Source organism: Rhinolophus hipposideros, assembly GCF_964194185.1.
Source record: "Rhinolophus hipposideros genome assembly, chromosome: 11".
In the NCBI taxonomy this organism is placed as follows: domain Eukaryota; kingdom Metazoa; phylum Chordata; class Mammalia; order Chiroptera; family Rhinolophidae; genus Rhinolophus; species Rhinolophus hipposideros.
The window spans coordinates 74,799,865-74,820,113 of NC_138057.1; the positions used below are offsets into that span (position 1 = coordinate 74,799,865).

At 40.8% G+C, this 20,249-nt stretch overlaps 2 protein-coding genes across 22 annotated transcripts in view; one reads left to right on the plus strand and one right to left on the minus strand.

The window, feature by feature from the left end:
• Positions 1–858: 858 nt before the first annotated feature.
• HSPA5 (heat shock protein family A (Hsp70) member 5) lies at positions 859–5,245 on the minus strand. Its single transcript, XM_081067594.1, has 9 exons — positions 5,146–5,245; positions 4,849–5,063; positions 4,520–4,751; positions 4,001–4,138; positions 3,558–3,670; positions 3,084–3,474; positions 2,721–2,958; positions 2,233–2,400; positions 859–1,772 (listed from the first exon to the last, which is right to left on the minus strand). Exons 2-9 carry the CDS (start codon positions 4,968–4,970, stop codon positions 1,210–1,212), a joined length of 1,965 nt encoding a protein of 654 aa, XP_080923720.1. The 5' UTR covers positions 4,971–5,063; positions 5,146–5,245; the 3' UTR covers positions 859–1,209.
• A 629-nt stretch (positions 5,246–5,874) lies between these two features.
• Positions 5,875–20,249, plus strand: part of GAPVD1 (GTPase activating protein and VPS9 domains 1) — a 74,507-nt gene continuing 60,132 nt past the window's right edge. For 11 of the 21 annotated variants that reach the window (XR_013994499.1, XR_013994500.1, XR_013994501.1 and 8 more), the window contains exon 1: positions 16,647–16,791. The gene's annotated coding sequence lies outside the window, so the exon portion shown is untranslated. Of the gene's footprint in view, positions 5,946–16,635; positions 16,792–16,997; positions 17,248–20,249 lie in introns of those variants that run through there. The other 10 variants (XR_013994498.1, XM_081067216.1, XM_081067206.1 and 7 more) reach the window with 4 other exon arrangements.

Consider the following 20,249-nt stretch of genomic DNA (forward strand, 5'->3'; position numbering starts at 1 on the left):
GTCTTTCCCAACTACCTCCTGAACCCAGTGCACACAGCACTGCAAGTGATTTTCAGTTTGTAGTGAACTTGGCCTGAAGACCAAGAATTACACTCCAGGCCGGTCCAAGTGCTTCTGAGCATTGCAGCAGAGGTTCCAGCCTCAGAGTAAAAATCATGCTGTCAGGTCCCAGTTCTGCCAGTTAACAAATTTACCTTTCAGTTGCTGATCTGAAAAATAGCTATTCTTGGGTAGTATTGGATTTCATGTTAGCACCAGGTAGCCTGCCCTTTATTGATTATACTACTTAAGCACCTAGACCTACCCTTTCTCAGGAAGCCACTCCAAGTAATCTTGACCCTCTTGATATATGACTGCCTTTGATCCACAATTGCAATGGGGCTTAAGGTAGTTTCAAAGTCACCATCCTAGATCCCACTCCAGTACCACTAATGAGAAATTTCAGAGATGGGGATTCTGACATAGCTGAGGTTCAAAATACACCTTTACATCCTGAAATTATGAATTGAATCCAAGTGTGTAAAGTGAACATCAATGATACACTTATCAAATCTTAAGAGAATCCAGCAGTAATTCTCTATCCAGTATCAGTAATAAAAAGGCACCAGAACGTTTTAGAAAGATAAGGGGAAATAGGAAACTTCAAATGTTCAAGAAAACTCCACTCTTGGACACTGAAATGGCCCTTGCCTTACTGAGTATATGGGTGAACCTCCCACCCCTTTTCTTAAAGTTAGGCAAGTTCCCTGAAGGTATTGAATAAACATGTTTCCTTACTTCAACTCCCCACCCCCTCCATGAGAATCTAAACTTAAAAAAAATGACTGCCCTAATTAGAAAGCTTAGCACAAAAATTAGACCGGTGTAAATAACAAACATTTATTGGTGTCATTTATGGTAGAAAATAAAGTTCCTACACCAGATGCACATGACCCAATTGTTAAATAGAACGTTTCCATAGTGAACACACGCCCTAACCCAGCTTTTTTACCCACATTTTAAGATAGTCAATTACTCCTCTCCCCCCACCCCAAGACGTGAGCAACTGCTAATGAAAAGCAGTAAACGGCCACTTGGGCTGTAGCATTTTCAACTCCACTCCAAGGTGAAGATTCCAATTACATTCGAGACTTAAGTTCTCTTAATTTTCTCCTAACGAAAGTTCCTGAGTCCAGTATTTACAATAGTACAGCACTAGCAGAGCAGTGTCTACAACTCGTCTTTGTCTGCTGATTCCTCATCACCAGTTGGGGGAGGGCCTGCACTTCCATAGAGTTTGCTGATAATTGGCTGAACAATTTCTTCTAGTTCCTTCTTTTTAGCTTTGAAGTCTTCAATGTCAGCATCTTGGTGACTTTCCAACCACTCAATCTTTTCCTCTACAGCTTTTTCCATAGTCTCCTTATCTTCAGAGGAAAGTTTACCTCCCAGCTTTTCTTTATCTCCAATCTGATTCTTCAGAGAATAGGCATAACTTTCCAATTCATTTCTCGTATCAATGCGCTCCTTAAGCTTTTTGTCTTCCTCGGCAAACTTCTCTGCATCATTCACCATCCTTTCAATTTCTTCTGGTGTCAGGCGATTTTGGTCATTTGTAATTGTGATCTTATTTTTGTTGCCTGTACCTTTGTCTTCAGCCGTCACTCGAAGAATGCCATTTACATCTATCTCAAAGGTGACTTCGATCTGTGGGACCCCACGGGGAGCAGGAGGAATTCCAGTCAGATCAAAAGTTCCCAGAAGGTGATTGTCTTTCGTCAGGGGTCGTTCACCTAGAAGTTACACACAAAAATCTTGTTAGTTGTTACTGACAGACATTAGTGTATCTGGAATCCTGCATTTCAGTCTGTTAGAGCCTGCAGTGGCCAGGGTACTCTATCAAGCTAGAAGGGGGTCATGGGGCTGTTAAGGAGCAACAAATGGTACTAACAGTGAGTTAAGTTACTACTAACTTTTAATTGAATTTCATCTACTTTATATCATTATGAACCCTTTTCTTGTTCTCATATTCTAGACCCAGCTCAGAAATTTTTAATGGGAAAGAATGCTAGATAGCTAGATAAGAGCTGGATTTTAGTGCTAACTCTACCAAACTTAAAACTAGTCAAATTTAGGGACCTCCTCCCACCTCAAAACAGCAGGTATTTCTTTCTCTAGTCTTTTCCACATAGTATATTAAGAAGTCACGCTCTTTAAAAATATACCGTGGTATTGACAAATGTAAGCAATTACCTTCATAAACTTTGATTGTAACAGTTGGTTGATTATCAGAAGCTGTAGAAAAGATTTGCGACTTCTTGGTGGGCACCACAGTGTTCCTTGGAATCAGTTTGGTCATGACACCTCCCACAGTTTCAATACCAAGTGTAAGGGGACATACATCAAGCAGTACCAGATCACCTGCAAAGGTAATAATACAGAGGTAAGTTCTAATTAAAGAGTCATAGGAGCACTAACAAGCAGCGTCCCAGGAATAGTACAACTTTATCTTCTCCATCTTGCTATTTGGTTAGGTTCTATGCGAAACTATTTTAGAAGCAATGAATTAAATATAGTTGCTCAGGATCTTGAAACTGTGCCAAGTCTTGTCCTCACTGTACCCTTTCTTAGCTGTGTGACCTTGTCACTCATATTCTACTGCTTTCTAAAGCAACAGCTAATTATATTCTTCCCATCAAGCTGCTGAAGCACTGTAGAAGATGCTTGGGACAATGACCTACCTGTATCTTGATCACCAGAGAGTACACCAGCCTGGACAGCAGCCCCATATGCTACAGCCTCATCAGGGTTTATGCCACGGGATGGCTCCTTGCCATTGAAGAACTCTTTAACCAGTTGTTGGATCTTTGGGATTCGAGTAGAGCCACCAACAAGAACAATTTCATCAATATCAGACTTCTTCAAATCAGAATCTTCCAGCACTTTCTGAACAGGCTTCATGGTAGAACGGAACAGGTCCTAGAGTAAGAGACATAATTTGATGCCTGTTTACCCAGATATTGTCTAGATAACTCAATGAAATGTACTATCCAAAACTCAGTCTAATTAGATCTTACTAGCAAAGCAACAAACAAGGAATATACCATGTTTAGCTCTTCAAATTTGGCCCGAGTCAGGGTCTCAGAGAAGTCTTCTCCTTCATAGAAGGACTCAATTTCTATTCTTGCTTGATGTTGAGCAGACAGGGCCCGTTTGGCCTTTTCTACCTCACGCCGGAGTTTCTGCACAGCTCTGTTGTCTTTCCTAACATCTTTGCCAGTCTTCTTTTTGTAGAGCTTGATGAAGTGTTCCATGACACGCTGGTCAAAGTCTTCTCCACCCAGATGAGTATCTCCATTAGTGGCCACGACTTCAAAGACACCATTATCAATGGTGAGAAGAGACACATCGAAGGTTCCACCACCCAAGTCAAACACCAGGATGTTCTTTTCCCCTTCCCTCTTATCTAGGCCATAAGCAATAGCAGCTGCTGTACTGTTAGGAGAATAAAAAAGTTTTGTTAAGATTATATTTTCCCTAATTAGCAAATATGCCATATCTTTGAATTTAACACATACGGCTCATTGATGATCCTCATAACATTCAATCCAGCAATAGTTCCAGCATCTTTGGTTGCCTGGCGTTGGGCATCATTGAAATAAGCTGGTACAGTAACAACTGCATGGGTAACCTAAAATGATTACAAAAGGGAATTAAGTGTATCTTATCACATGGCTCAACCCTTATTTAAATTACAAACCATCACTTTAGTTTCTAAGCCAATTTATTTGTAAAATGGGCATAATACATGTAATTTTATACCCCGGGATTTGCAAGCATTAAGTGATAACCCATTGAGAGTCCCTAGTATTTTCTTTGGCCTACAGTAAAGCACACAAGTAATTAAAACTAACATACGTGGATGTCATTCAGATTCAAATTATTAAAATGATAAAAGTATCTATACAATATGATCAAGAACAGTAATAAAGTTACTTAACATTGTTCTAGAAATACTTACCTTCTTTCCCAAGTAAGCCTCAGCAGTTTCCTTCATTTTAGTGAGCACCATGGCAGAAATTTCTTCAGGAGCAAATGTCTTTGTTTGCCCACCTCCAATGTCAACTTGAATGTATGGTTTAGTTTTCTTTTCAACAACCTATTTTAAAGAATGGTTATTATTTGCAGACCCCAACGCAGTGACATTTCAATATTTTTTTTTTCATTTCAATTTTTAAAAAAAGGATTATCTGAGAGCCACTCCCTCCCCCACAGTTTGGTTTACTTTGATCCCTTTGGAACTCAATCTTGACCAGAAACACTTCTCTTAATCCTCAACTACTGTGGACAGGCGTAGTGCCGTGTGAAGGTTCTTCGCCAACTTTGGTAAGTTTTGTAACATACCCAACTAAGTAAAAATTACTACATGTACCCTGTCTGTATCCTTTTTTGTCGACTCAATGCTATTCTTCAGGACGTCTCAAATGCTCCCACCACCACCACCACACACTCTCTGTCCGGTGAAAAACCCCGGTCGAACCTTGAAAGGCAAGAACTTGATGTCCTGCTGCACCGATGGGTCATTCCACGTGCGCCCGATGAGCCGCTTGGCATCGAAGACCGTGTTCTCGGGGTTGGAGGTGAGCTGGTTCTTGGCTGCATCGCCTATCAGACGCTCCCCTTCAGGGGTGAAGGCCACATAAGACGGCGTGATGCGGTTACCCTGATCGTTGGCGATGATCTCCACGCGGCCGTTCTTGAACACGCCGACGCTGGCGGAAGAAACGGACGGCGGACATCAGCACCACGATCCTCACGGCAGCCAGGAAGCCACGCCCCACTCCCCCACTTCCCACAAACCGCACTCACCAGGAGTAGGTGGTCCCCAAGTCGATGCCGACCACCGTGCCCACGTCCTCTTTCTTGTCCTCCTCCTCGGCGCGCGCCGCGCGGAGCAGCAGCAGCACCGCAGCCACCAGGGACAGCTTCATCTTGCCGGAGCCGTCAGCCAGTCGGCAGGCAGGTCGTCGTCGCAAGCAATCTAGCCACAGGCCGAAGCACGGGAACGCGCCGAGATTACCAACCTGAGGGAGACAAAGCCCAGGGTCAGGAGGTACAGTGGACTAGACGAAGGGCAGATCCAGAAAGGCAGGCCGCGGAGCTCACCTCTCGCACTCACGAAACTCTCAAGTCGGTGTCTGTGATGTCTCGTCCAAGGATAACCGCGCGGCTCCGACTCGGTTTATATACCCTCCCCACCAGCCCCGTCGTGGAAGCCGCCGATTGGCCAAGACTCTGCTAGTTGGAGGTCACTGATTGGTCCAGGCCACCAAGCTGGCCGCCGCGGATTCGAAGCGGCCTCCTCCGCAACTAACGTCACGGCTACGCCCCCCTGGAGAACTCATTGGCTGCTGGTCGCGTCCAACAACCACCAATAGGAGGCCACATCCGCCCCGTGAGCTGGCTCCATTGGTTCAGTAGCTGTCCGTCCCCCGTGCAACCTCTCACCTGGAGGCCGTTTCCGCCGGTAACCACGGAGGTCCCGCCTCTACCCTGGGCTTTTGGGACCGGAGCCGGTCTGTAGCGCCTGGTTACCTCGAGGCGATGAGACTTGAGCCCTTTGCTTCTCCACTGCCCGCCTGCCCCTCTTCCGTCCCCCATCCCTAGGCGGGAAGTGACTCTTCCTCCTCCGGGCTCCATCCCATCCCGGGCAGGCAGGTCACAGCGTAGATGCTGTGATCACCTAAGAACAAATTTCTCTGCCCTTTATAGCAACTACCCGTACTAGGCTGTCCGAGCCTCAGGGCCTCTTGCAGTTCACCGGCCCGCAGCAGCCCTCGAGCCGGGGCCTTAGTCTGGGTACCACCCGGCTGCGAATCATGGTTGCTACCCAGAGTGTCGCCCCTGCAACCCCTGCCCAGCTATTTTTGTCTATACCAGGCCTCTCCACATTGCCCTGCCTCACGGTAAGTCACAGGATAGGCCTGGCCAAAGTAATTATCTCCTAGTCCTGCGTCCCCTCCCCACTGTGGGAACCCGGTCCTGAACTTACTGTCGCTCCCACCCTGGGATGTATTATTTTTCCAGTGTGCTACCCCTTGCTTCCCGACCCCGTCCATCGTTTCCCCTTGTGGCTCAGGTTATCATTTACAAGGCCTTTCCTCAACCTTTTTTCCTGGTACCTTTCAACCTTCACTCATTTTGTCTGTACTTAACCACATTTGATACACAAAGACTTGATAATGCCTTACTCTTGTATAACAATCCTGTAGCAAAAAATAATAGAGGCTACTATTTACTTCAGGTTTACTGTGTGCCAAACATTGTTCTGTGTTTCCTGTGTCATTCAGTCCTTACAGTTCAATGTTTGGCATTTCCCATTTTCCAGATGAGAACATTGACACAAAGAGATTAACTAGTTTAAAGTCATAGAGCTGCTAAGGGATGGAGTTAAGATTGATAAGTCAACATGACTCCATAGCAAATGCTCTTAACAATTTTTTAAAATTAATTCATGCAAATGGTTTTAGAGGACCTACTACGGACGGTCCAAAGGCCTGATAACAAAATATTTTGGGATGTTTACAGGAAATGTATGGGACATTATCATAGTCAGGAACTGATGACCTCAGCGTTTTTCCTGCTAAATGTATTTTTGAGATTCATCTGTATGGGCAATACTGTGTCCAAATAACATTGAAACATCTAACACATAGTTCACTAAGATGCTGAGCCTAGGAGTCGGTACTCAAGAATTTTCCTCTGCTTTAGTGCTCTTCAAAGGTTATCCTGGTGACTCAGAGTTGACTCCATTTGTGCTATAAAAGTTGCATCACCCATCCCTTTCAACAGGGCTTGTAATACTGTAGTAACACTGACCCTTCTTTAGATTGCATCAGTCCATTATCAAGATAGAAATCTCCATTCGGCCACATTACAGCTTCATATCAATTCAAGCCAATTTCCTGTGTATATCACAATCCACTTCCATTAAAAACAAAGCTCCAATTTCAGCCTCACCCTTGATTGATGGAGTAACCTTTTGTAACTCTCCCTTTTCTAAGATTTAGAAAAGTGATAACTGGCCAACTTCTGAAGAGAATTGAGTATATTGGTGATTGTAGTATCTTTTTAAAACCAATATACTAGATATATGTTATGGTATATTCCAAAGTGTGATCATTTATGGATTGAATAGCAAAGTGCTTAGATAAATCTAGTTTGCTGAATGTTAAATGCCTATAGTAGTATCAGTGCCAGGTTATCAATATTTAAGTAAGTGCTATACACTAAGCCAAATGTTTTATGTGCATTCTTTTTTAATCCTTATGAAACCATTTTTTTTAATCCCTATTTTAGAGCTAAGGAATCTGAAGTCCCAAGAAGTAAAGAAACTCCCAAAGAGATATCACACCTGGGAAGATACGGAGCCAGGATTTGAGCCTTGACAGTTTGATTTTTCTATCATCCAGGCTGTCATCCCGAGCTTTGGGTTTATAAGACTTTGTTTTAGGATATAGAGTAGTTACATAGTTTGCAAATATTTTGATAATGGGTTGTGGACAAATACAGATTTTATCCAATAATTTAAACCTGGTTGTTTCACTTGTGCTCTTATGGGTAAGAAAATAGATTTCTATTTCCCATCTGATCTCAGAAAGCTAAGCAGAGTTAGGACTGATTAGGATCGGATGTCATTTAGCTCCTAAATCTTTTCTGAAAGGGCATTAAAGGCAGAAAGGGAAAGTAGAAGGCCTATGTAATTGACAAGTTGACTGTTTAGACCCTGATAATTGGGATTTTTCCATGTGCTTTGTTGGAGAGAATATTCAATTAAGAGATAGGGCACATGACCTTAGGGAAAAAAATCAACCTCCCAGAGCCTCAGTTTCTTCATCAACTGAATGTCAGGAATTTCTGTCCCACGTGTCTTAGTGGCTTGTTGCAAGGATCAAATGAGGTACTATATGTGAAAGTATTTGGAAAGTTGTACAATATTGGTATTATTATAATATTGGTATTATTATAATATTATTAATCATGTAAACATACAATGAAAATAAATTTCAGAAGCTCTTCAATAAAACTGCCTCTTGAGAGTCAGTTTTCAAGATTTCTTTCAATGAGAAATAAGTTCGGTGGTGATGTTGAATTTGACAAAGATTTTTGAAAATGCTTTTAAAAGGACTTGGCCACATAGATCCCTTTTTTACTAAAGAACTGGAATAATTCCTCGATCTTCTTTAAACAACATTGGAGTAAAACAAAAGTATCTCCCTAACACCTGAGCTGGGAGCAGTACTAGGTATAAATCATGTAATTTTTTTTGTACTTTTGAAACTGTAAAGTGCTATGCAATGTTTACTTCTTTGTCTTCACTTCTTAAAAGAGGATTTCATCATTAATAGAGAACCATCACCTCCCTTTCCTGACACAAATGAAAAGTAACAAGGTATTTTTTGTTCACATATTTTTTTCGTGGCAGTTATTTAGGAGGATGTGCTATGTCAGGTAGTGCGATAGAGAGGAAAGACCATGGGGTTTGGAAGCATAAAAACTATGAGTTTCAGTTCTATCACTTTGGGGCAAGTCACTTAATCTCTGAGGCTGTGTAAAATGGCTCCATTTTACTCATCTGTAAAATGGATATAATTCTGCCTCCTCACAAGGCTGTTGTTATTTTTAAGGTATTTGATTAGTTGTAAAGTATTTTTAATTTGATGTATAAAATGTTAGTTTTAATTTTTCTCTCTTAAATTTTCCTTTGAAGAATAAAGAGCTACCTCTGTAGAATTTGAGTGATAATATATATATATAAAATCTTAAGTTTTTAAAATAGTACATATATGTACATGGTATAAAATTTAAAGGTACAATATACAATGAAAATAAGTGCTTGTCACTCAGTTCCTAGCCTTGTTCCCTACACTGATAAAGGTAACCACTGTCACCACTTTCTTGTGTAGCCTTCTAGAGATGTTTTATTGATATACAATGTGTGTATATGTATATCCCTGTTTAAAAATCAGTGATTGAGCATACTACATACATCATTCTGCTCTTTTATCCAGTTAGCTATATTTCTTAGAGATTGTCAGCTGCCTTTGTTTTTATGTCAATGGTGGCTACTCTCAACTGAGTATTTACTATGTGCTGGATGTTTTACATATTTTAAACCTTTTTAGTATACGTTACGATATGAATACAGAAAAGTACATAAAACATAAATGTACAATTTAACAAATAATCATAAAGTGAATCCTCAGCTGTTTAGTATCCAAGGGAAGAAATAGAGTGTTGTCAGGACCCGGAAGTCCTCATTTTTACCCCTAACTGATCAGTATCCCCTCTTTCATTAAAAAAAAAAAAAGTTACTTTTCTTTATTGTGATAGTCATTCGAATTTTACCACCTAGATATACTTCCTCTAACATGATGGTTTAGTTTCACCTGTTTTTTTAAATTTTTATTTTTATTGGTTAATATTGGAGAACAGTGTATTTTTCCAGGACCCATAAGCTCCATGTCAAGTTGTCGTTTTCAATCTAATTGTGGGAGACGCAGCTCAGCTCCAAGTCAAGTCGTTGTTCCTCACTAGTCCATGTGGGAATCCAACCAACGACTTTGGTGTTATGCGCTGTGCTCTAACCATTTAGCAAACCGGCCACCCAGGTTTCACCTGTTTTATTAAGTTGACGTACAAATGGAATTAGAAGAGTATATATTTTGTGTCTGGCTTCTTTCACTCAACATTGTTTTTAAGTTTTATCCTTATTGTTAATGTGTAGCTCTAATTCATATTTTACTTCTGTATAGTATTAGAATATATCACAATTTAGGATATGTATAGATTTTGGCTATCATGAACCACACTGCTTTTAACACTCTTTTACATGATTCTTTGTACACACATGTATGAATTTCCCTAGGGTATATGACCAGGATTAGAATTGATGGATCAAAAGGTTTAAATATCTTCAACTATAACAGATCATGGCAAACTGCTTACCAAAGTGGTTGTGAAAGCATACACTCTCACCAGAAGTGTGTGAGAGTTCCTGGGGTTAACAACATTATCAACACTTGATAACAAACTTTTTCTTTGACAATCTGGGGCATGTGTACTGACATCTTATTGTGTTTTTAATTTTAATCTCCCTGATCACAATCGAAGTTGTGTGTACCTTTTCATATATTTTTTTTACCTTTTCATATTTTTACTGGTCTTTTTGATTTCTTCTTTTCTGAAGTTGCCCATTTCATTGTAGAGTTTTTTATTTTGCAATTATTTATATTCTAGATATTAGTCATTTTTCAGTTATATGTGTTGCAAGTACCTTTCCCCACTCTGTGGCAAGTGTTTTTATTTCCTTACTTTTTTTTTTTTTAACCTTTAGTTTTGAAAGTAGTACAGACTCACAGAAAGTTGCAAAAGTAGTAGAATTCCATGTACATTTCACTCAATGCCCTCCAGTGGTGTCTTCTTAACATAGCTGGAAAAACTAGGAGATTGGCATTGGTACTTTACTTTTAACTAGACTACGCACCTTATTTAGTTTCATCATTTTTTAAACCTGCATTTGTGTACATGTATGTTTTTATATATAGTTCTATACAGTTTTATGTATCGTTTCATGTAACCATCACCAAAATCAAGTTACAGAATTAATGCTTTTTTTGGTAGGCATACATTTTGACAAACGAAACATCAATTTTTTTTTTATGCTTGTGTTTTTGTCTTAAGAAGCCTTTCCTTATCCTGAGATCAAGAAGATATTCTTCTCAATTATCTACTAAAAACTTAGTAGCTAAGTTTTACCCGTCCTTTTTATTTTTATTTTATTTTTTTTTAAGATTTTACTGGGGAAGGGGAACAGGACTTTATTGGGGAACAGTGTGTACTTCCAGGACTTTTCTTCCAAGTCAAGTTGTTGTCCTTTCAGTCTTAGTTGTGGAGGGCACAGCTCAGCTCCAGGTCCAGTTGCTAGTTGCAGGGGGCACAGCCCACCATCCCTTGCGAGAGTCGAACCTGCAATCTTGTGGTTGAGAGGACGCACTCTAACCAACTGAGCCATCCGGGAGCTCGGCAGCAGCTTGGCTCAAGGTGTCCTGTTCAATCTTAGTTGCTGGGGGCGCTGCCCACCACCCCTTGTGGGAGGTGAGGAATTGAACTGGCAACCTTGTGGTTGAGAGCCCACTGGCCCATGTGGGAATCGAACCAGCTCAGAGTTAGGAGCACAGAGCTCCAACCACTGAGCCACCAGGCCAGCCCTACCTGTCTTTTTTAGATCTGTATAATTCACCTGGAATTGATTTTGTATATACGTGAGTTGTATATAGTGTCAGTCATATTAATTTTTTCCCACATGGATGCCCAATTGTTCCAGCACCATTTTTCATATTAGTATATTTGTTAGTATCTATCTTAATTACTATAGCTATATAATAAATCTTGAGGTCCAGTAGAAAAAGTCCTACCACATTGCTCCTTCTTCACTAGTGTCTTTGGCTATCCTTGGCATTTTGCATTTTCACGTAAATTTTGGTATTAGCCTATTAAGTTAGCAAAACAAACCTGTTGTATATTAAGAGGAAAAAGCAGATTACTCAACACTGATACTACTATACTGTATATTTTTAAATAAGCTTTAAAAAGTCGAATTTCTATATTTCTCTATACTAGAAATTCTTTTAATTTGTGTGAATTTAGCATTTTAAAACTTTATCAGAAATAAACAATTTCCATTTTGAAATGACAAATTACGATACATCAGTATGATGAAATATACAGCCATTAAAATTGTTGTTGCTATCTCTGTTTGTCAAAGAGTAAATTGCATGTTACTTTTTTATCTACATTTTCTTGTTATTTTAAAAAAATCTATTAGGAACTTACCAAGTTGAAAAAACTAGAAGAACTTAGTACTAAAATTAATACAAGAGAAAAAAAACGACTGTCAGTGAAAAATATGTAAGATGATTCCATTAAAGATATTTGATACATTATAATTAGTCATGGATTAAATTCAAATACAGGTATTGCACCAACTTTTATGTTGCATTAATATTACATCTCCTATCAGTCTGGACATCCCTGGTACCCTGTTTCCCCGAAAATAAGACCGGGTCTTATATTAATTTTTGCTCCAAAAGACGCATGAGAGCTGATTGTCCGGCTAGGTCTTATTTTTGGGGAAACATGATATTGGTAGAAAAACAAGATTTATAGATTTTATTGGGCTAACGTGTGAGTTGCATGATTTATGACCGTTCTACAGGAGTCACTTTCCTCCTTTTCAGTATTCTCAAGTTATAGACTTTTTTATCTGTTGTCCTCAACTTAGCCAATAACTTTAAATGTCTTAGCAAAGGTTACAAAACCATATGACTATGTAAATACATTGCTGTGGTCTTGGAAGGGTCCCCAGGCAAGTGAGGGGCCCTAAATTCTAAATTCCATCGACTTCATAGTAAGTTGACCTCTGAGTGCTACTATTTCTGAGCCTGCCAGTTGGGGCCAGTACAGGACAACTAAAGGCCCAGAACATGGAGTAAGACTGTATCTTACAACCCGAGTCTTGTCCTTTACTTTTCAATTGGATTGTTTCAAAGTGCACAAAAGATTTTATGAGGGAATACTTTCTGCTTCTATGCATAAGATAGCTTCTATGCATGTCTTTCTGGATTTTTTTTGTTTGTTTACAGATTCCCAAAGCTTTAAAAAAATTTTCCCATTAAATAAACAGCATAGTTGGGGTGGCCGGTTAGCTCAATTGGTTAGAGCACAGTGCTCTTAACAATACGATTGCGGGTTCGATCCCCACATGGGCCACTGTGAGCTGTGCAACTAGATTGAAACAACTACTTGCCTTGGAGCTGATGGGTCCTGGAAAAACACACTTGAATAAATAAAAGTTTTTTAAAAAAACAACAGCATAGTTAATTCACATTTTTTTGTTCAACCTAATGAGTTCAACCTAAAAGTCCATCGATAAGGATGCTAAATAAACGAAAGTAGATTATACTATGGAAATACAGTGCAAAGGTTCAAAACAATGAGGTAGATTTTCATGTATTGATATGGAAAGATGCCCCAGGATTTATTATTAAATGAAAACAAGGTACAGAACACAAAACTATACAATATGATCCTATTTGTATTACACCCCGACTCCAAAATCTGGAGAGATACTTATCAAATTGACAAGAGTGGCTCCCTCTGGGTGGAACTGGATGGGAATCCAGAGGAACTGTGACTTGCTTGTACACATTTTTTTTTTAAGAACAAGAATAAATTCCTGTATTACCTCTTTGTACGTAAATTTTAGAAAAGAAACGTAGTGAATGAAAAATGTCTAAGCCTTTGCATTGAATGTTTTAAATGTTTGCCTGCTGTTTGAGTTTGAACTATATCATAGTAGAACAGCTAACATTTGTGTTTTGCTTTGTGCTAAACAAAGCTTTGCCCTGCATCCTCTGATTTTATTCTCATAACAACTAGAAGGAATAGATAGGGTTGGTGACATCTCAGTTTTACAGTTGAAAATACAGCCTCAGAGTTCATTCATAGTAAAATCATGAATTATCTGTTGCATTGTTTTCTACTCATGTTATTGCTGTAGTTACTTATCACCTAGTTTATAGTTTATTCCACTCTTTCAGTTGAGACACTAAGATTGATCTTTTCACTGGCTATGGCTTTCCACAGCCAAGTGTGTATTGCCACTTCAAAGTCATTTATTTCCTAAGCTGTGTGCCAAATTGTTTCATAGATGAAGTCCTTGTGTCTTCCCTTTCGTCTTGCTGTCAGTCTTCCTAATCTTTACTTCTTTCTGGATATGGCTCTATTTTTCTTTCTGGTATGGTTTGCTCTCACTTAATTGTCATATTTCTTTCCTAATTGTACATACACAATACCTTAAAATGTTACTTTTCCCAGGGGTATGTACTTTTTAACTAGGATCTCTTGAGGAACAGCTTCCAAATAAATTCAAATGATTGAGGATGTTGGACTCGATGATCTGAGACTCAGCTCTAACATCTGTGATTCAGTATATCTATCACTAATTATGACATTTTCCAGCCTTTCACAAACTTGAGGATAAAATATTTTTGTCAAGAAATACTTGCCAAGGCCTCTGAAGTCACTTGCCATAGCATCTGCTTTCTTGGCTTACCTACCTCTAAGATTGGCTGTGCACAAAGAGAAGGAAAGAGAACGTTTTTTAAAAAACAACTTCTGAGTTTGTCACTTTACTCTGATTCTGTGGCAGAGTAGTCTAGGGGAGAATATGGAGCTGGGAGTCTGAACTTAGCTCTAATCAAGATCCAGTATGAGTTTTGTGACTATATAAAATGTATGTTAGGGGCCGGCCCGGTGGCGCAGGCGGTTAGAGCTCCATGCTCCTAACTCCGAAGGCTGCGGGTTCGATTCCCACATGGGCCAGTGGGCTCTCAACAACAAAACAAACAAACAAAAAAATTATAAAATGTATGTTAGGAAAGGCCGAGTGGTACTCTGAAAGAGAAGAGCTTTCTTTGGCCAGGGTTCATTTTATTCATTCCATTCATTTTTTTTTTTTTTTTTTTTAAAAGGTATTACTGTTCCAAAAGGCTGGGTTCTGGCCGACAGAGTGAAGAATCAAAGGTCAGCAAGCTGATTAATATGCAAGCAGGGTTTATTAATGATCCGTTCTCAGTGAAGAGAACTGGCCTCGCTGAGGTGGCAGAGAGAGCCATAGGCCCCAGTCCCCATGTCCCTGAGAACTTACGTAGTTGCCAGGTGGGGTGAGGGAGTTACATATTGATTTGGTGGGAAAAGGTGGTGCATGCTCTTCCAAGGGAGGGTCTGATCTCTTAAGATGGGTAGAGGTCTGTCAATTCAGATTCTTGCTCCAGACCACCTCTTGTCACCCGTTGTGAAAACAGATACGGTGGCTGGAGGCAGTTAATCAAAGTTATTTATGAGCTTTTTCTGTAAGCACTATGGACCCCTCTCCAACCCCTCCTCCTTCTACATTTTCTAACTTCTACCTAACATTTTGTCTTAGGCTGTATGCCAGGTTCCAGAGAGACAGTGGTGAATAAAATGGGGTTCTGTGCCTATTGATCGATTTTGAGCCATCTTTTCACTTCTTGAATTCCTTTTCCCATGTGCAAAAGGTGTTAATAAATATTCCTCAAGAGTTACTGTTGTAGTGATCCATTGTTCTGTGCGGGGTTGTATTCCTTGGATGTGCTGAGTGGAAAAAAAGATTGAAAACTGCTGATCTAGTTCAAGCTCTTCATTTGCAGGTGACAGAATAGGGCTCAGAACACTTAATTGACGATCCCAGTGCTCTTTTTACTTAACCACATACAGTGCGGTTTCTTCAGGACCCTCAAGAACATTTTTCAACCTTTGGGGTACTTTCCCCTCCTCCATGGCCTGTGTGTGCCAGCAAACTGAATGTGTTCCTTTACGCGTTCATTTTGCTTAAGCTAGCATGCCGTTTCCCTTCTTGAAATCCAGCCATCCAGTAACTCCCAAGTGTCACCTTCTTAAGGTCACAGCCTCTCAACTTGTTGAAGCCCTTTTCTGGGAATCTCGTAGCATTTTGTACCTTAGTGTATTATTAATCCTTAATCTGTACAAGCTATCCTTTCACCGCATAAACCATATCCTGTTAACCTTTTTCATTCCCCTGGTGTCAAAAATACCTGACCAGCTTATCATAGAATGCTGTTGTGGTAATGAAACGAAGCAATAAATGTGAAGCAAATTTTGACAGTTTTTAAACATAATACATAAAGGAGGATGACTAAATGGATCGAAGTCGGAGCTGATTCACATTTGAAACAGTTGGAGAAGTGTTTTTTCTTTTTTGCCTGGAGACTCTGAGTGTTGGATGATAAAAGCATTGTTTTCAATTTTTTGAAAGGCTGTGAAGTGGAAAACATTTCCATATATTGCTTCAGGCAGCATGACTACTAGCAGTGGAAGAAAGTAAAAGGGAAGCAGATTTCAGTTCAGCAGGTGGCAGAACTTTCTAACATTTAGAGCTGTCCAACAATAGTAGGCAGCCTTACTTAAGGTAGTGAGTTCCCTGAAATTTGAACTGTTGAAATACAAGTTGGATGACCATCTGGCTGGAATGTACAAGAGGGAATTCCTGCCCTGGCGGGAGTTGGACTAATGACCTTTAAAGTGTCTTCCAATTCTAAGGTTTCTAGGACTGTTAACTAGACATTTGAATATCTGAATTGTTTTTGTAAAAAAAAAAAAAAAAAGCCTGTTAGATAAACTGTCAAAGTTAAAAACTGGTCATGTTTACAATAAATAAAATTTGATAAAATGAAGTGGGAAATCAGGTTTAAAAGTGAAAGTCCAGAAACCACTCAGGGCAATTAGAAAAAAGGTGTGCGTGTGTGTGTGTGTGTGTGCGTGTGTGTGTGTGTGTGTGTGTGTTTCAAATGATGTGTGTCCTGGGCAAGTGAAAACCAGGGCCAGTGTTTGGTGAAGAACAATTTTCCGGAAGGCGCTCCGCGGTACCCGGGTCGCCTAAATCCGCTCATGCGGGTAGCCGACTTGGCCCGCAAAAGCGGAAGGGGCCCTGCTGGCCGCCTGCCCGAACTACCAGTCCCAGGGGTCCCCGCGGCGTCGCGCACGCGCCATGGCGTGGCGGCAGCGCCACCGCAGGACGCAGGGAAGCCAAACTAACGAGTGGTGGCGGCGGCAGCAACGGCGGTGGCAGTTCGCGGCGAGAGCCACCGTTCCGAGGCCGAGTGGCGGTCCGGCGGAGATCTCGGTTCCCTCCACCGCATGATCCTCTTGGTGAGTGCGCGTCCCCATTTAAGCCGCGCCGAGTGCAGGGCTCCACGTCTGGCGACCCGGCTGCTCCGGCCTAGGGCCGCAGCCTGCGCCTGACGGCCGGGCCGCCGGCTCCAGCTGACCCCTGGCTCTCCAGCGTCGGGGAAAGTGGGGGTAGGCGGAGTCACAGTTTGGCGGAGGGGAGAGGTGTGGCGGCGCGCTGGGGCCTGGGCTGCCTGGAGCGCACGAGAGGGAGGGACGCGTGGGGGATGGGGGGGACCGCCGGCGGCTTCGGGTGTGAGCCGCTGCGAGGCAGGTGGGAAACCGCATAGGAGGCGAGAAGGGGGTCTTGAGCCCCTGGTGAAGGTGTCGTGCCTTGGGGACTCTTGACAAGCCAGACTCACGGGTCTACGGGGCAGCTCACCTTCCACAGACACACACTGTACTTAGTATCCTTCCACTTGAAGGTCTGGAAGTGAGGTACTGTTGGTTGCTTTCATCTCCTTTCCTTCAGTCTCACCATTTATTGACTGGCAAAATTTAAATGGGTGCTGGCTAGGCAAATCATAGAAATAAACAGGCTTTTGTGTATAAATCTGAGTAAAAACAGGGAAGCATTCAGATAAGGACTAGGTCAAAGGAGGATTCAGTGTTTTTAATTTAAAATTTGTGAGAAAAATCAGTTTGAGCAAGGCTTTGAACTAGAAAGGGTTTTTAACCTGGGATTCACCTGTTGGTGGATAGAACTGGGGGTTGGGGGAGGGTCCTTGAACTAGAATGGGGATAAAATCACATCTTTATTTTTATTATGCGGTAACTGTTAATTCATTATTTCCTTCAATTATGAATGTAGGCAACAAACCATAGAATTATTAATGCCTGTGACTTTGTTATCAATAAGAATTACAGATATAATTGTATCTTGTTTACAGTTGTTGCAGGTTTCTCAAACTATCATTTATGCTTATAATGTTTTTTCAAGTTTATGGTATGGTTGTTAGACCCACTGTTAGATCTTGTTATTTACTGCGATGTGAAAGCTGCACATATAATACTAGCGCAGTGTTTTTAAAATTGTTTTGCTAATAGTTGAGTATAGTTGGTTTCCTTTTTAATCTCATGTATTTAATTATGCATTTAAAAGCAATCTGAGAAGGGGTGTGTATTCTTCACGAGATTACCAAAGAGATCCATGGCACAAAAAGATTAAAAACTCCTGAAGGAGAAATAAGTTTTTTGAGATCTATAAGTCTGCCTCGAAGAATATTTGAATCATTATATGAGAAAGAAGACAAGCAGATAGGATAAGTGTATATGAAAGAGGGAATTTTGCAATCAGGGAAGTAAAAGAAAGATTTGGCTGAGAGCAGAGTAATAGTTTGGAAAGATAGAATAGACCACAGGGTACTGTGGAATTCAGGGTACTGGGGAATCAGCAAAATAATCTGAGCAAGAAAGGGAAGTGAATACTTTGGCTCTAAAATTTACATGTTAAGGCACCTCCTTGTTCCAAGTGATTGAAGCCCTCCAAGCTCTTGAGTAAGCCTGTGACAGGATATTTTAGTGTGTGCTGGTTTTCTTTAAATCATGCAGATAGTGTGGTTTTTAAAGATTTCTTTTTATTGGGGATGGGGTACAGGATTTTATTGGGGAACAGTGTGTACTTCCAGGCCTTTTTTACAAGTCAAGTTGTCCTTTCAGACTTAGTTGTGGAGGGCGCAGCTCAGCTCCAGGTCCGTTTGCCGTTGCTAGTTGCAGGGGGCGCAGACCATCAGCCCTTGTGGGAGTGGAGGAATTGAACCGGCAACCTTGTGGTTGAGAGCCCACTGGCCCATGTGGGAATCGAACTGGCAGCCTTGGGAGTTAGGAGCATGGAGCACTAACCGCCTGAGCCACCGGGCCGGCCCTTTTAAAGAAATTTTTGCCCTTAAGTGAAAAATCGCAGGATATCTCCTCTTTAAATATATTTCCCTATTGCCATTATCTTCTTTACATACATGACAGAAAGTAAACCTGCAGATTATAGCGTTGGAGGGTTGATAAGTCATTTTATTGAAATTCCATTTAAAATTTTTGCAGTTCAATTTCATTTTGGCTTCAGACTTCTCACTGACAAATCACTCTTACCATTTTTTTTCAGAATATGTGTGACTTGAAATTGTACCTGTTTGTAAAGCACCTGTCACATCTCCTGTGAGATTTCTTTCCCTCTAAAATAATAGCAATAATGGAAAACCATTGCAGCAAACTTTTCAGTATGGAAAAGTGAAGAAGAGTATTTTACAAAACAAATGTTGGTGTTGAAATAGTTTTTTGCCTGGTACATCTGTGTCCTTACACTGCCCCTTTTGTCATTTTTTGTTCTCTGTCCCTTTATAGCATCTGTCTATCTAGTGTCATTATTTGCATATTTATTTAGTATTTTAATCTTTTTCTCCTAATTAGAATGTCACCTCTGTGAGAATAGGGACTTTGTCTTCACCACTGTGCTGGAATAGTGGCTGGCACATAATAGGTACTCAGTAAATATTTGCTGAGTACGTCAATGAATGAGTTAATTTGTAAGAGTTAGATTCCCCCCCTCCCCCCCCGAATAAAACATCCACTTTTAAAATTTTGCAGATAGTATTATGTATGCTGGGTTGAATTTGAATTTTTTCATCTTACATTTTTTAAAGGAGAGGAAATTATTTCCCAGACACCATGTGGTGCTTTTGGGGGCATTTGGTTTCACGCAGGACTTATCATTCTTAGTACATGCTGCCATGTAGGTTTGATTATCCTTAACTTTCTATAATAATGTAAAGGAAGGGTGTGTGGGTGAAGTTCTTATTTTGCAAAGGCTCTTTTGCTATGTGATCCTGGGTTGATATAAATGACTCCAAATTTTTCACATTAAATTGTTAAAAAATTTTAATGTCTGACAATATCAAATATTAGTGAAGATAGATGTGTGGTTGAAAATGGTGATTTAGAAACTGCTGGTAGAGTTTAAATTGGTATAGCTGTCTTGAGAGACAATATGTGCAGACTCAGTAAAGTTGAAAATAGGCATACCTACCCCATAATTTCACAACTTCTGGAAGGCAGTAAGATAATGGGGGGTGATGGCAAAGGGGATCATGATACCTGTAATTTATTTTTTTTTAAAGATTTTATTGGGAAAGGGGAACAGGACTTTATTGGGGAACAGTGTGTACTTCCAGGACTTTTTTCCAAGTCAAGTTGTGTCCTTTCAGTCTTAGTTGTGGAGGGTGCCATTCAGCTTCAAGTTGTCCTTTCAGTCTTAGTTGTGGAGGGTGCCATTCAGCTTCAAGTTGTCCTTTCAGTCTTAGTTGTGGAGGGCGCAGCTCAGCTCCAGGTCCAGTTGCCCATTGCTAGTTGCAGGGGGCGCAGCCCACCATCCCTTGAGGGAGTCGAACCTGCAGCCTTGTGGTTGAGAGCCCACTGGCCCATGTGGGAATCGAACCTGCAGCCTTCGG